Source organism: Chinchilla lanigera, unplaced genomic scaffold (genome assembly GCF_000276665.1).
Source record: "Chinchilla lanigera isolate Chin_1 unplaced genomic scaffold, ChiLan1.0 scaffold00022, whole genome shotgun sequence".
Taxonomy (NCBI): Eukaryota; Metazoa; Chordata; class Mammalia; order Rodentia; family Chinchillidae; genus Chinchilla; species Chinchilla lanigera.
In genome coordinates this window covers 28094046-28111181 of record NW_004955423.1, presented here as the reverse complement: position 1 = coordinate 28111181, position 17136 = coordinate 28094046, and the positions used below count along the sequence as shown (strand labels likewise).

The window sequence follows — 17136 nt, the reverse complement described above, 5'->3', positions numbered from 1 at the left end:
AAAAAAACTTTACCAGGAAAATACCAGGACAGCTTACTTTAACCTGGAAGGTGCATATCATAACTAAATCATGTACCTGATTATACAGTGATAACCCGGCAAAAATTTATAGGTGAACCTTAAATAGAAGTAGATTCTAGAAATACTACTATTCTGTGGTTCTTAAAATTGGCTTCCTTCAAACAGACCAACATTTAGGATGTCCTGATTTAAGATAATAGCCACTTTTTGGGTTTGTTTTCATTGGTGGCCTGTAACGCTCTCTCTGTGTAATATAGTCTTTGTTTTTCTTGAGTACTGTGAAATATTATGTAGCTGATGGTGTTTTGTTCAATAGCATGATTTATAAGGACATAATACCCACCCCCCATTACTTAGGCTGTCCCTGGACACTTCCTACAACCTAATGATGTTCCTACATTGCTGTTCTGGAGTGTTTCTCACCATGAGTTGAGAAAGATATATTTTTTAAAAATTAACTAGTGCTGACATGGTGCATTTGAGTAAAGTGTTCCAAAATAGTGTGCACTTATTGGCACATTCTAGAAATCCTGGGGAATAGCATGTTATAAACACTTTTGATGCAAAATTGGGAGCTTAGGTTGTTCTTAATGACTGGTTGACATAGCTGACCTCATTTATAGATTTTCATGATGAGATGTGTAGGACTTTGGCCGGCAGGTAAATAAATGCTTCTAAACTCCAGTGAACGGGGTCCCAGTTTTCAGAGAAGCATTTTGGGAGCACTTTTGGACATGGGAAGCGCTGTACTGCGATTTTTACTTAAAATGGTTATTATTAAGAAAGCTGTAAAATAAGTGCTTTAGTGTAGATGTGAAATGTCCGGAACCAAGTTGCTGTTGGTATTGTAAAAAAGGAGCAGAGGCTTTGAAACGAGGTCTTCCCTTTGATGGGAAGTCTGTGTAGTTGAGCATACACAGAAGTTCTTTGCAGAACGCCACCGAATCTTGGTCCCCGCGTGTCCTGTGTGCATACGAGGATGCGTCCACGCGAACACCATCTGAAACTTAAAATTTATGTATTTTAGAACATTTTAAGGATGAGCTCAGAATTTAGTAATGTTTAAGTGTTTTGTGGTTTGGCGTGTACCTTAGCAGATAAACTGTGACTTGTCCTTCCTTTCTTTTAAAGTATGGGAATAAGAAAGATTCTGAAGCATCAGAAAAATTTTAAAATGCTAATGGTTTATGGTAAAGAATAAAGTAATTCTTGTAGTGTTTTCTCTTTTCTCCCTCCACTTGAAGAATGCTTGCTGTGAAAGCTGGCTACTTCTCTTACGGGTTCTTTTATTGAAAAAGAGCACTTTTCAAAGCTAAACTTCACACACAGACCCAAAAAATGGTGCAGAGAGGAAAAAATTAAGTGTCAATTTTTGCAGTGATTTATTATATATGATATTAATATGTAATTTTAAAAGTTCTATGTGGTACTTAGATGATTATAATTTGTAACATTTTAACAGACTTGACTATTAAAATCTTACCAATTTTACTTTCTAAGTTTACATTTGAATTTAAGCAATTTAATAATTACTTGAATAGTAATAATATTTCTGACATTGCAATTACATGTGCCTAAAATGTATGCATTCAGTATTATCTTGAAAAAGACAGCATTTTGTGTTTGTCCTATATACCTTGTTTTAAAAAAAGCCATCGAATAGCTCTTTGATTTTCTTGTCCTACTTATTTGAAGGTAAATAATTTATCTTTGGAGGGGGAGTTATGTGGCAGAAAGAAGTTACGTAAGATTACTGTGGGTGAGTTAATCAAAAGTTAGATGTACTCTGGAAGCCTGATGGAGTTTTCTGTTTAATTTTTTATTTTTATATGTCCTAACCAAATGTCAGCAAGAGAATCAAATACTTTGGGTAAAACAGGAGGAAAAACTTTAATTTTTAAATTCAATTTTATTTTCAAATTACCTGAATTTTAAGAGGCGTCTGTGAGGGCTTACTGGGGACTAACATCGAGCAACCAGTTTTTCTGTTTTCCTGTGAGAAAAAGCTGCCTCTTAAAAATTAAAACATTAAACTGCCTCTTTTTAAGAGTGGTTAGCACTAAGGCATCTCGTAGCATGTCGCTGAGTTTGGTGTAGTTGGGGTAACTGTTTCTTCACTGTGACGCCTTCTGTTTGCTGTCTGGCCTGTACACTTTTCTTTGTTTTGTTTTGTGTTTTCCTTTTTATCTCAGTCCCATCGTGTCAACAATTGTGTGTTGGGCATAGATCTTTTATTTTCACCTAATGAGTACAAAATTCTTCTTTTCCTTTGTATAAGGACCTGCCAAAATTTTTTAACTCTTTGACTAAAAAAAGATCACATGGAAATGCAATATTGAAAAGAAGCATTACGGTATGGCCAGGATGAGGAAGAAACAGACCCCAGAGCCCCTGTGATATTTTCAGAGGGAGAGCCTTGTGGGCATTGATGGCCGGGTGCGTTTCTGCCCCCAGAGTTTCCTAAACATCGACGGGCGTCTCGGTGCCCACATGTGCCAGCCCGGCGGCCCTGCCCGGCCGGGTGCGAGTGCCGAGGTCAAGGCCCAGACAGAGTGCGGCTCGCCTTCCCTGGCAGGGCAGGGCTGGGTGTTGTCAGAAACGTCCAGATCGGCTCCACTTGCTGTCGGCAGGACCAGGCCCAAGCAGAAGCGGTGTGCTTGGCAAACGCATCCAAACATTCTTGGATTTTGGCAGTTCCCGTCTTCCAGACGGCGAGAAACGATGCTGGTGTGTGTCGCCTGGCCCTGACTTCCTGCAGGGCTTCACGTGTGATTTTGGGAACGCCGGGTGGGGGGCTCCGCAGGCGGCCTCTCCCGTCCCTCTCTCACACCCCCGCTGTCCTCCCTCCCGCAGGATGAGTTCCACCCTTTCATCGAAGCGCTTCTGCCCCACGTCCGAGCCTTCGCCTACACGTGGTTCAACCTGCAGGCCCGGAAACGAAAGTACTTCAAAAAACACGAGAAACGCATGTCCAAGGAGGAGGAGAGGGCCGTGAAGGACGAGCTGCTGAGCGAGAAGCCGGAGGTCAAGCAGAAGTGGGCGTCCCGGCTGCTGGCGAAGCTGCGCAAGGACATCCGGCCCGAGTACCGGGAGGATTTCGTGCTCACGGTCACAGGGAAGAAGCCGCCCTGCTGCGTGCTTTCCAACCCGGACCAGAAGGGCAAGATGCGGAGGATTGACTGCCTGCGCCAGGCGGACAAGGTCTGGAGGTTGGACCTGGTGATGGTGATCTTGTTTAAGGGCATCCCGCTGGAAAGTACTGATGGGGAGCGTCTCGTGAAGTCTCCGCAGTGCTCCAACCCTGGGCTGTGCGTGCAGCCCCACCACATAGGGGTGTCCGTCAAGGAGCTCGACCTGTACCTGGCCTACTTCGTGCACGCGGCAGGTAAGTGCAGTGGCGGTGGCGGGAGCTCCTTCCACTCCGCAGGTCACTCTCCTAGTGGCCTCGGGGTGCTGCACATTCTTGACTGAGGCACAGGCCGCCTCCAGTCAGTCATGTGGCTTTAGAGACAGGTGGGACCCAGGTGGAAGCCCAGAGCCATGGCTCCTCGCAGGCTCGGGCCCCTGGTAAGTGCAGCTGTCCCAGGGCAGGTGGTCAGACAGCGAGGTGTTCCAGACACCCTCGATGAGACCCTTGTCGTGAAGAGTGTTGCACTGGCCTGGAGTCCAGTGGAAAAGCCTATAGTCTGGCAGTGAGGCAGCCTTTCTAGTGGAGTTTCTCTTGCGAGTGTTTTTAACCTACCGAGGACTTGTGAACCTCCTGCGAATTAAGAAGTTGGAGGTGAGATTGCTATTACGTTGCTGATCGTTTCTGAAGGAAAGATAATCACACTAGTCCACAAGCTCGGTAATTTTGTATGTAGAAATTCTTAGTGTTGTCTCAAATAGCTAAGGGGACAACCCACTAACCTCTTTTAAGTCATGGATGGAGGGTGAATAGGAGAAGAAACTGGCCTGACAGTGCACGAACACATTGAGAAGTCGCTATTGGTAACTGATGGAGTGAGTTCTTTTGATTTTTCAAATAAAATTAATTATTGTTTTCTAAAGCATGTTTTACCTGCGCCTGTTTCAGCATGGAGAACAGCGTTCAGGGTAAAACTGTCGAGGCCTGGCTAGAATAATGCATTTTTACTTTGTTCCTTTCGTCCTGCTGTAGACAAAAGGCTCATTGTGTTACGTGAAGGCCCAGCTCTTGTGTAACTTGTTGACTTTTTATATGTATACTTCGGTCCTGCGGGATTGTGGTCATGGCGGTCGCTTGAGCCAGACGAAAGAAAGTAGCTGTTGCATCCTATAGTAGGTCATTTTGGGGTGTATTTATGGTTTTTTTTCACCAAGGAGAGAAGGATACTACCTGTAAAGTCAACACTGCACTGTTTTTCAAAAATATTTTAAACTTTAAAACCGCTAGCTATTTTTTAAAGACATCAGCTGTATTTTCTATTATTTTAGCGGTATATGATTTAGAAAGCGAACTTTTGTTACCCATCTGTGCTTACTTAAGAAACTGGAAAAATGAACTTTGCAAGCACGTCACATTGTCATTTGCATTCTGCTGGCAAGGGATAGATGAGTATTTTAGAAGATGTACTCTGTAAGCATTTCAAATATTTGGGTCTTTGAGAATGTATACTTAATTATAAGTGCCTGTTGCTTTAGCCAGTTCTGATGAGCAAAAAGGAAAAACCAACACCTCAAAAATATCTCCAAACAGGCGCAAGCGGCCCTTCCGTAGCCTTCTGTGAACACCGTCATCCATTTGTTTTGTGTATGACAAAAGCAGAGTTAAATGTTTTCATTTATCTGCTTTTCTGAGTGCATCAGGGTGCAGAGAAAGTATGGGTGTCACAAGGGCTTTCAAAGGGGCTCTTTTTCAAATCTTGTGTTTGTCTCTTGGATGTTTAGAAAAATAACGTAGAAGCTATAGTGAATGCTTTATCTGGCCAGCCCAGAAACTTGAACTTGCCAACAGGTTGATGTAGGCCAAGTGTGAGCTTCCTTAAAAGACGACGGCACCAAAATGAAATACCTGTGAAGCTTTGGTCCGCGGGAGCAGGGCCCATTCTACGTTTTCGAATGGAACGTTTCCCTTGGTGGACGGAAGTGCATCCTTTCGAGCTGTTCCGGTGCGTGTGTTGTGTCTCTTCCTTGCTGGCTTCTTATTATGCTGTTGCTTCGAACCCTGGAGCTAACACAGTTGCTGGCTGTTGTGATACCTGAAGGGGTGGTGTTGGTGGACTGACATTTAGAAGGTTGCTAGGAGCGTCGGCATCCTCACTGCCTATGAAAGATTTATTGACAGCAGCGTGGATCGGACTGCCTTTGAGTTGGTTTCCTGACATGGCCCAGGCGGGACCCAGACAGGTGTCCCGCCTCGCTGTGCTCAGATCCGCAGTCCTGGCTCGTGTCTGTGTGCGCAGCAGCGGGGTACAAAAGAAAGTCGCGAGGGCCTTTTGTGTGAAGTATTTCAGATTTGACTTAGGAGATTTAGAGACCTGTTATTTGTGGAAGGGAAGCTGCCAATATAAATAGGAGGTAGATCGGTCAACGTACATACAACTGATTTGACAAGCATCTGTTATAATACTGAAGATTTGTAAACACGAAACAATGTTTTTACCTCCTTAAAAGTTTTGAGAACTCGCCAGTATTGGCAGGAGGCAGAGCCTCTGAGACATGCTTCAGGGTACAGCCAGAAGCATGTGGCCTCCTCACCTATGGTGAAGCTTTTTCTTTCTTTCATAGATTTGTTGTGTTTTTCCTCTGAATCCCACCCCCATGGCCACAGAAATGTGATATTTTCTTTCTAAACATGTGTGCAATAATTATTGCATCATGCATTTAGATTTTCTCGGTAAAAAGTTACAGTGACACTGGAAGCAAATGCAGAATCAGTCATGTTTTTAAAAGCAGCAGCGAATTATTCTAAGGCTTATTGAGATGCGAAAATACAATAATAAACTACATTCCAAGTTTTCCCCTTAAATCTGTTGGTATTAGAATTATGTGAATTTTGTGGCTGATTGGCCGTAACAAATGTAGTGAAATTGGAGTGATTCCCTAAGCCTAAGAATTTCAACTTGTTAAAAGTTTAAAAGCAGAAACTCATCCTGTGCCCTTACTTTGGTCTGTTTCGGTGTTGTCCTTCCCGCGCATAATATGATGACGAGATACTATGGTATTGCGGCACGTGGTTTTCTTTGTGGCATGTAACAGTAAAGCTAATTTATGGCCAGTCTTTAGCACACGATCTGTATCAGAACCTACAATATACCCGGCACGTGGCAAGGTCACAATTTAAGTTGTTGAGGTCATAACCTTAGCCACCAGGCATTCGACCTTTTAGATAAAGTTAACCTTTGTTCATTAGTAGGCACTCAACCGAGAACTTTCTGGAGAGGGTTTTCTTTTTTGAACCTGCTTCTGTATGACTTCTGGTAATGTAATCAGATTCTAGAAGGATTCACAGGCCGGTTGGTTGAATTTTGAGAAAGCTCAGACTTTTTAAGGGCTTGTGTCTTGGATGGAGATAGATTGCTGTATTTGTGCCACAGAAGGACGTTGTCAGTGTTTATATTTGGTAGTTACTACCTGGGTGGGGTGGCGAGCGCTGCAGCAGCTGTGTGGCGACATTTAAAAACTAAAATTAAACAAATGGAATTACATTTAATGCAACCAAGGCCTGGGCTGATTTTCACGTGGCCTTGGGCCCAAATACTAAATCGCAACCAGCACCTTCAGTTTTTGCAAGCATGGACTCTCCTAAGATTGGGGGTATTTTTAGCCATCCTAAAATTCTCTCTGAAAGACTTTGTGACCAGAATTTATCAGGTAACTGCTGTAACCCTTTGTTAGTCAGTGACGGTGTGAATGGACAGAGTCCTCATGGCAGTGTGACTGCCTGCTCTAAGATAGGAGGTGAAAGCCTCTGCACACTGACTGCTTCACCCCTCCTGGGGTTTGCGTGGACCAGGGACGCAGAGGTCCCGTAGCTCCTGGAAAGAGCTGTTTCGGTATCTCAGAAGCTCGGTACCTGTGCAGTAAACCTGTATAGCGCTGTTACCCATGCCACTTTGTTCACTTAATGATGCCTTCGGGAATGCTCATTTTAAATTAGTGAGATCGCTGCTACTTTTGCTCTGATGTGCCATGTATTATTTAAACCGAGAGAGGTGTTCCCATTGAGGTGCGGCTTTACTTTGGCTTCGTGCTTGCCATTCCTTCATACGGTGACAGAGAAAGCATGATGTGCAGATCGCCAGATGGTCGTGCTGGCAGATTGGGAACGCACTTCCTACTGCGTCAGAGCAGGTGTACGATTAGGAGTGTCTGCGCGTGTGCATGTGTGCACACCCAGGCTGCACCCCGAGTGCTGCCTGGGCACTGGGGGTGATTCTTTTTTTTTTCAAAAGCTTTGGATAAGGTTAGTGCAGAGAGAAAAGTCATTAAACTGTTTTTAAAAAGGAATCATGTTACATTGTTATGGTTTATAATTTTGTGTCTAACTATAATTCCTTAATTTTTAGGTAACCTTTATATTAGTGTGAAGGAATATCGCCTAACTAAAAATAAGATGTGTACACGTTCCAACTCCACACAAGAAACCAAAACATGTTCTGCAGACATGTACTAATAAAAACTTTAAAAATTTAAAAAAATAAAATGTCACTATGTTCTGTTAGCAGGGCTGTGTGTGTGTGTGTGTGTGTGTGTGTGTGTTTATACGCTCAAATCTAGGACTGTGCATGGTCGAATTAAATTATTTCAATGTCGTAACAAACTCCCAGGCAGAAAGTTATCCGGTTGGTTTGTATGACTGAGAATAATAAAGTACGTTTGGAGAGAGAGGGAGTGAGATGAATACTCAGTGACGTTTAAAGTGAAGACAGGAAGTGTTCTCCTCTGTCTCAAGTTCTGGGTCTCACCTTAAGTCTCAAGCTAAACTTTGTGGCACACACACACATTTTTAGAAATTTTTATTTGTCTTTTAATTCTTCAAAAATAGCACTAGCAGCCAGCAAACTTGAGGTACACATGGCTTTTACACCTTGGACTCCTCTCTGTGTAATCTGAGGGTGGGCACGGCCCCTTTGTCAGGGCGTGGAGACCGAGTCCTTCGCCGGGAAACAGCGAGGGGTGGCGCGGCAGGCAGCAGAAGCTGTGCTGGGGGAGCCTCCGAGGGAGGCGGAATGCTGGTTGGAAACCCTCCCCACGCTGCTGGCCTTGCCTGGTCTTCCTCCCCACCCTGTGATGAATAGCATTAATTTAAACCTATTTAAGGCCAGTGTGGGAGAAACCGCAGGCTTTGTTGTGGTCAGTGCCGTACACAGTAGGACGGAGTGTCTCACTTGGTCAGGGCCTCCACTGCTTCCAGAGGGGCAGGACAGCCTGCCGGCTTTTCAGTCTCACACAGAGGCAGCGACAATTCTAATTGCTCACAAATGTCAATATAGATTATTGAAAACAATTCTGAGGATTAGAAAAGAAGAAGGAAACGCGAAACACAGAACTGGGTGCAGCGATGCGCTCCACGCTGGTTTCTTAGCACTCCAGCCCTAGTTTCCCCATGCTTGTTTAGATGTTAGAGCTTGCTTGTCAGAATATTATTCACTGTAGACCCTGGAGAGGCGGGAGGGGAGGAGGAGGCAGGTGGAAGAGGAAGAGGAGGAATGGATGGGCGTGCTTTGTGAAGAGAAATGTGAAACCGTGAACCAAGGCACAAATGCAGATGCTCTGGAGTGTTTCGGTTTAAGTAATGCCTGGACAGGGATTTGGGGCAGTGAGATACCAAGTGGAGAATTTTATGATCCCTCTTACCGTCACATGTTTTGCGTAAGTTATTTCAGATTAAGATGCTATGTGGGGGTTTGGGAACTTATATTAGAATTGTTAGAAAGAAAAGTGCAGAAATTCTCTTTTGAGTTTAGGAGTCCGGGCAGTGAGTTTGCAGGACACAGAGCTTGGTCTGGGCCTGGGATCTTCATTTTGCTTTGTAAGAGGCAGCTCCTACTGTAGTGAGCTTTTAGGCTCACTCCCACCAAGGTGACTCTGAGATACACATTTTTGACCCAGATTTTGGTGTCTCTGAACTTTAGATTTTCTGGCGGCTGCCTAGTCACAAATGATATTTTTTGTTAGGTTTCCCCCAAAATATTAGAAAACAGTTACTCATGTTTTGTTATGGTAACTCCACAGTTTAAAATATTTTTATCTAATGGAATTAGTCCTCCCATTAATGTTCTAGTTAAATAAACATGGTTTGGAGGCAGGGAAATGATAAGCCCAGCAAACGAGAAATTGCAGCAATTACAGAAGAGAACATCTTTGCTGTTCTCTTTGCAAAACAAGCTAAAGAAGATAAAATTGAGAGAAAGAAGTTCATTTGTGTTGTCTTGGTCTTTCTTAAAATGTAGTATGTTGCTCACTCGGGTGGTAGGGCGATTGTATTAACTGGAGATGGGGTGGAATGGTTTTGATATCCTTTGAGAACTTTAAATTTATTTCATTTCATAACTTTCAGACGTTTTTGTAGTGCTGGGTTTGGACCCAGATGGGTTGAGAGTGGAGAGGGGGTGGAAGGAAGAAAGGGAGGCAGCGAGCCCTGTACTGAGCTTGCCTTTCTTCACGTCCTGCACTCACAGGGCTGGATGTCAGCTAAGTGCTGTCGCATACCACCTGGGATCATCTGGAAATAAAGGCAAGCCCAGCCTTTCTCCTGTGGCTCTTTGACTGTGGAGTTTGGTTTTAGCCCCAGAGCCAGGTCACACTAGGCTAGCAGAGAGAGAGAAGTGGTCCTGGGCTTGTCTGCATTGGCTCCAAACTCCGGAATGACTTGTTCTTTCTTGTTTTTAGGCTGTTGAAGTCAGTGAATAGAAGCATTATGACACAGGTTGAAGAGTCTTTTTTTTTCTGGTAAAATAAAGTTAGATTAATGAATTCTAGATGCTTTGGAAGCCATTGAGTATTAAAGCAAACATTTTTTTTAAAAACTAAAGTGCATGCAATATTTTACTATGTAGATTTTTGTACATATTTTTATATACACAAAAATATTTTTAAACTTCCATTAATGACTAGATTTTAAAATTTTAGATTTATTTTGCTTTGAAAAAATTCTTTGGTTATGGATTTGTGTAAAACAAAATCTTTGGTTACAGCCATATGAAAAAAGAAAGCAAAGATGCTAAGCAAAGAATGGAGTTTTACTAATTTTAAACTAAGCAATTTAAACTGTTAAAATAGGAAAAAAAAAATTAAAATTGGGGCAAGTTCCATCTTAATGCCCTTAAATGCCCAAGTCTTATTTTCACTTTTTAAAACGTAGACAAGATTAGTTCTTGTGACTTTAGTGCAAAACCTAGAAGCTCACACAATGTGAGTTTTATGATTGTAAATAGGAAAGAAAACCCCAACAAATGTAATTATACTCCATTAATTCATTGTACATATGAATTTTTTCTAAGGTGTATTTTTAAAAAGCTGCTGCACTCGTAGTGAATGAGACAGAAATATAGCTCTCCTCTTGAAAAATGCTGGTGAATCTTACAGTTTGGCTGTGGGGTGTCAGCGATGCTGGAATGAGAACGCTGGAGCTCGGGAATCAATGCAATGAAATTGGAAACTGAAGATTAGGATGGAGCAAAAGGATTCACACCACCACCCCTGTATCCTGGCCACAGTGCACCTTTTCTGTCTCTGGCTTGTGCCCATGATGGCCCAAACACTCTGGTATTTCAGATGCAGTTTCCAGATATGTATATTCCTTTAAAAAATATTGACAGCTAATTTTGAAATGCTATATGGGCCAAAAGAAATGAAGTGAAATTAAGACATATTTTTAAAAAATGAGCACTATTTAAAAATTTGTGTGACTGTCTGGGGAGCATCTGCCATTGTCAGGCTGTGGTCCTGGTTGCCATGGTTTGGGTGATTTTATTTCCTTTTGTAATTTTGCCAGCCCACGATTGGGTAGTGCATTGCATTCGCGCTGTTGGAGGAGATATCTGTGGTGAGTCACGTAGCTTGAACCAAGTGGGAATTTTTGGTAGGGAAAGGTATTTGCCAATGGGTAATAGGACCTAAGGTGTTTAAAATACCAATCTGTTTTATTTCAAAATCAGGAGCATATTACTTAATATCAGAAATTCGACACCGTCTCTCTGTGTTGACATGCACTACAATCTTTCCCTTTCCCCTCTTGGGATCACTTACAGTTCTCTGTATTTTTATCTTACGGGGGTAAGTTATGTAAACTTAAGCTCCAACATAAAAGAACCATCTTGCACCTAGGATCCCCCAGCATCACTTTCTGATGTTCTTAGATATTCTTTTGCCCTTAGAGCTGATACAGCAAGTCCTCAGGTTGACAAGTTCTCATCAACCTCGGGGAAATGCTGGCTGCGTAGGGGTGGAGTCAGAGGTGGCCCAGGCAGTTGGGTCTGTTGTGAGATGACAGCGAGGCCTGTTCCAGACAGGCTCTCCCCTTGTGGGTGGCATGGATGAAGACGCACAGCGCCCTCCCGCACAGCGCCCTCCTGCCCAGGGTCCTCCACCTGAGCGTCCTGCAGCTCAGGTGGAGCAGCGCCTCAGCCAGGAAGACCCCGGTAGCTTTGATTCTGACTGCGCACATGAGTGATACGCACACTGGCAGTGTTGTGGCAGAAAACTGTGCCGGAGAATGCATCTTCCACATGAAGGCATCAGACGCCGTTAAAGCCAAAGGGTGACAAATGTGGAAGATGAAACACAGGTTCCACATGAGAATTTTGATGAAACCTCAGGGCCGGGGATATCGCTCAGCAGCACAAGCGCCTGCCTGGCAAGCGCAAGGTCCTGAGTTCGATTTCTAGTACCAAAAAAAAAAAAAGTATTACTTTGCCATATGCAAGAAACCTCATTTACGTGGGAAACGTTGCATCTTATGTGAGGGGACTGCGGCTTTTACAGGGGTGCATGTCGTACAGAGCCACTGATTCCCGAGATTCCTGATGAACCCATTCCGTGGCCTCCCGCCTTTCTTCTACATGGGAGCGGTTCCTCTTTTGGAGTGTAGTTTCAAGTAACTTCGAGAATGAAGTCTTTGTAGCTGTGCTGTTCAACAGCATGACTATTGTTGTGTGTTCCTGTCGGGGACAGATAGTCATTGCAGCACTTTTATTGTATGGCCTCTTAATATGTGACAAGGACTTTTATTCAGAATCCCTTTTTTAAAAAATGTACTTTTGAGAGTTTCTTCCCTCCCCATGCTCAAGCAACAGTTTCCATGGTTTAGAAAAAAAAGATTTAAGTGAACTTTTATTATTTTCTTAGCTTACAGATAGGCAAAAATCTTATTTTTATAAACTGTTATGAAATATTTATATTCTAGGGTTTCAGTAAAATGTAGTGGGGATAAAGAGTAACAAAACTTGCCATCTAATTGGGCCCAGAATATCTCCCCCCTATATATATATGTTTTTGTTTTTGTTTTTGTTTTGAGAATGAATGCAGGCTGAAATAAGGTTGAAGAAGTAATTGTTGTAAATATATTTGTTCCTCATCTCAGAAAAGACGACGAACTGCAGAATGGATAAATGTAATCCTCTGTACTTTTGCCACCTACATTTTTAAACCACAGAGACTCTCATTTCTCTAGAAAGGTCAGAGGTTTCAGACAAAAAGCTCTGTAATTCTTCAAAGGGAGACATTTTCAGTTTTGCTGTATAAAGACTAATTATTCTTCGCTTCTTACTACCTTGCAGTTGAGTCTAGGAGCAGCTGAGGTGGGGGACAGTGAGCAAGTGAACCCTTGCCATGAGACAGCAGAAAGGGAGCCTGGACTGGAGGTGGGCTGGGCCGGAACATGGATCCACATTTCTGATTCTGTTCTAGCAGGTCACTTAGTTGAAAGCAGAGGGATAGCTGGGCGTGGTGGTGCATGTCTGTAATCCCATCACTTGGGAGGCTGAGGCAGGAGGGTTTTTGTGAGTTTGAGACTGCATAGCGAGACCTTGTCTCAAAAAGACCGGAAAAAAAAAAAAAAGAAAGAAGGGGAAGAGAATCCCTGGCAGTTTGTTTGCTCTGTAATAACACGTTCTGTTACCAGCTGTTTAAATGCTTTGCACAATTCAAGGAGCTTGCACATCTGAGTGCAATTTCTTAGGGTTAGGGTTTAGGTTTAGGATTAGGTTAGGGTTGGCTTTGTTAGGTTTGGAAATTGTGAATATGGATTTTTTTGGTTTTTTGTTATTTCCCTTTCTGCCTTCTCTAAATTAGGGAGAATTTTGCATGTGGGGCAGTAGGGGAGAGTAGAGATGGTAGAAAACTTTTGTGGGGGTTTCTCTCCTTCTCCCAGAAACAGAATTAGAGAGAAACGGGAACTCATTTTAGTCATAATGTGGCAGTGCCAACATTTAAGCCAAATTCCTCAGGTCCTAGACATGTGCTCTGAAAGTACAATATTTAAATTATCTTTTCATAGATGTTACTATCTCTTCATATAAACCTGAAGTTTCAAATAAAGGAGATTTTTTTAAAAATTTCTGTCTTGTGAAGAGGAAAGAGGTGGAGGAGTGCCCGTGGTTGTAGGGTTCAGATGTGGTCTGCTCTCCTGTGACCTTTCTGTCTCCAGGGTGCCCCATGGTGTGAGGCTCGAAGCCCTGCTTCAGAATTTTTGGATGAGCTGAAAAGTGCTCTCTGGAATTGCATGATAATGCTGAAAGACAGTTTTTCCTCTAAAGTTTACAAAGTAGTGATAAGCTGGAGCCTTTTCTGTACCTGTGCTTTCTTACCTTGGTGGAAACTTCAAGGCCACACCTCCCTTTCCTAGTTGAGGTGGAGCTCTTGCATCTGGGGAGCTAGGGTGGAGATCGCTTGTCAGTCGGAGAGCACCATTTGCACTGAGGTGGACGCTCTTTGGTTGGTGGTGGTGTAGAAGATCCATCGAGGATGCCTTTCTTGACATATTCTGCCATGTCTTGGGAGTTCCATTCATCAAACTTTTTTTTGTTTTTGTTTTTGAATTTTTGCTACCTCTTGGATACTGCTGGTTCCAAAGATGCAAAACTGAAGAAAATACCGTGACATGAGTCAAGCGCATCTCAGATGAAATTTCCGCAGAAATGAAGATTTTAAAGCAAGAGATGGAGCGAAGGAGGGAGTGAAGGGAAGGAGACATAGAAGGAAGAAAGGTGTGTTGTGTCCACAGACCAACTCCCACCAAGGAGTGTATGATTGTGTGCTGCAGACCTGCACTCATAGAAAGGAAAAAAGGGAAAAAAATGCAAACAATTGGAAATCTGTATGCAAAACACAGAAAATTAGAATCTTTCTATCTGGTAGGCCATAGGCAGTTTTGAACATTTGTGGAAGGGGTTGTTTACATTGCTGTGTTAATCACACAGTGTATGATGGAGGACTCTACCATTCAACTGTCGAGTGCTTAGGTTTCGGTTTTTGAATTAGAAGTGCCCATGTATGTGTCCAGAGAATCTCGGCGGACAGGGCGTGAGGCAGGTGCTTTCCGTTACTGAAGAGTTTGTACCCGCACGTTTTCTCTGAGGAAAGTTGGCGAGGTCCAGAAAAGTTCTATTTCCCTTTTTGAAAGGACATCCTTCTAGTAATGCTGAAGTACAAAACAAATAGAGTTACAGGAAAACCTAACAGCAGGAGAACTGGAGGGGAAAAACAGAAAGGAGGGGTGGCCTTGGAGACAGGCTGCAGCAGATTCGCTTGGCAGTCGGTGGAGGTTCCAAAAACACAGCCAACTCCCAAGGAGCGGGGCCACCTCGTTTCCCTCCTGTGCTCCCCGGGAAGGAAGTGAACAGTGTCGAGACCTCAAGGTGGACTCTTAAGTTTCCAGAGGTCTGGAGCTGCCTGGCTGTTTCTTCCTCTGGTTCGAGAACTAGACAGATGCGTGTTTTGCTCAGAGTGCAAGGGCAGAGTATGTGTTAACGGATGGCTGTGAAGTCCCTGGGAAAGTGCGCGGGAGGTCACTGCAAAGAGAACCACTGCCAGGCTGGTCAGAGGACCAGCAACAGCAACAGCCACAGCAACAGCAACAGCACAGCAACAATAGCAGCGACAACAGCAGCGGCAGCAGCAACAGCAGGAGCAGCACCAACAACAGGAGCAACAACCGCAGCAACAGCAACAACAACAACAACAGCAGCAGCAACAACAACAAATGCAGAGTCTAGAGAGTGTGTGCTGCCTTAGCTGCTTGTTATTTAATACGAAAGTGAAATTGTTTCTCAGGCCAGGGATGTGTGTTTTTCTATGCGTAGAGCACAGCGCCAATGATTTGTTCTATAATTATTTTCCAAAAGCAGGGCGTATGTGTGCAGCATTTGAGAAACGGCCTGAGATTGTCATAGAAACTCATCCTGAACACTGTAAATAAGGATGGTGGGGATTAGTCACACTAACATGTGGGCATCATGAAACTCAAGACACGTTTCTTTGTTTAACAGTCGGTGAGAGAAGGGAAGCAAACCTGATATGGTTCGGGGCGAAGCCGCGTCTCCTCAAACTCAGTAAACCGTCTGTGCTAGGACACAAAATGCACCTAGGATTTTAGCAATATCTGGCATTATTTTAGGGGTGTCTTATTTCCTAATAATGAAAGTTTAAAAAGTTGAAAATTTGTTTGTGCTGTGCATCGTCAGACTCCCCCTCCCTGGCTTGTGATTCTGAACAGCAGTGTCACAGTTCCGGCTGTACTCCATTCTCTTTCAGCCCCGCTTTCTGTATGTAATGTGAATAAAACTGAACATGTTGGTGATGAACAGCCTTTTAAAATGTGTGTGTGCATATTATTATTCATTGTCACTATTTGGTGGTGCTGGGGGTGGAATCCCGGCCTCCCCACCAGGCTACACCTGCCCCGCACTTCAAGTTTCAGAGGGTCTGTCTGAGTCTCTGCGCTGCCCCCACTGAGCTCAGACTTGTGATCTCCCCCGGCTCTGAACTGCTGGGATTGCAGGTGCATGCCGCCCCGGCTGGCCTGTTAGGTATTCTTAATTATGTATTTTCAGGTTAGAGTTGAATTTGCAGTAATGGCATTAATGCCCTTTCTGGTTTTTAATCCTGTATTTAGAAGGAAATTGAGTATTCTTTCATGTAACTCTGGGACCTCTGGAAACAGTGTGCCTGTCTCGGAAGTGAAATGAACCCCTGTGTATACCCCCGAGAGGTGTCCGTAGACAGATGGGGCTCGGTGTGGCACTGTGGGCTGGCAGAGGTGTGCAGGTGGGGGCCTGAGCACCGGGGGACCTCTGCACCCCGATGGCTGCAGTGCGGTTTCGTGCTGTCAGCTGGAACCAGGGCGGTTGATGCAGCAGCAATGACATGGGGTAAGCGGATCGAGGGGAACACGGGCTGGAGGATTGGTGACTTACGCTGTTGGGTTAGCTGTAGACACAGCTTGCCCTGAGATGGGAGCCAGGAGTGAGAAACACAGGGAAAGCCCGTCTCAGCCTCCTGGGAGTCCCTGACTGCGTCCTTCCTGTTGGAATGCAAGCTGCACATGTCTCTTCGTTCTCACCTTGCCACTCCTGCCTGTGCTTTCCACCTTTACCTGGCCACACTTTTCACCCTGGAAGGGCAGCTTGTCCTCATCTCCTCAGGGCCGCTCCGTCAGGCCCTGTGCTGTGGCATCTGTGAGCCGTCCTGTGTAGTGGTACCAATCCGTCCACAGCGTCCCTGCTGGGGCTTCTGGTGAGACTGCCCCACAGGCCCTGGGCACCTGGCGTGCCCCACCCCTTACTGAGCAGGCGTCAGGAGAACCTGGGGCCCAGCGAGACAGAGACTTAGCATAGGAGTCGGAGGCTGGGTGACAGTGAAGTCGCTTCTTGGCCTTCCTCAGCCAGAACACCCCCTTCTGCCCTGTCATGCTGATTGCTGCTTCTGATTCTGTGTTAAGATCCAGTCTCCTGTTACCCCAGAGGGGTTTTGACATGTGGATTCTTACAGCTCCACAGGGAAGGTTTGGTGATGCTGAACTTGCTGATGCACAGCTGTTTGGACCACTTGTTTTTCCTTTTGAGGAAAAGCCTTGACTTTTGTCTGAATCTTCTACCCAGGAGAGACATGGACAGGGTGACGTGACCCTTGCTGCCCTGAAGCTGTGAGGAA

General features: G+C 44.3%; 1 protein-coding gene across 1 annotated transcript in view; it reads left to right on the top strand.

Moving 5' to 3' along the window:
- Positions 1–2874: 2874 nt before the first annotated feature.
- The window catches only part of Nfia (nuclear factor I/A), a gene marked incomplete at its 5' end in the record, with an annotated part of 308332 nt that continues 294070 nt past the window's right edge, over positions 2875–17136 (top strand). The window contains 1 exon segment of the mRNA XM_013514428.1: positions 2875–3406. Within this exon segment, the coding sequence (XP_013369882.1) occupies positions 2875–3406 (532 nt within the window).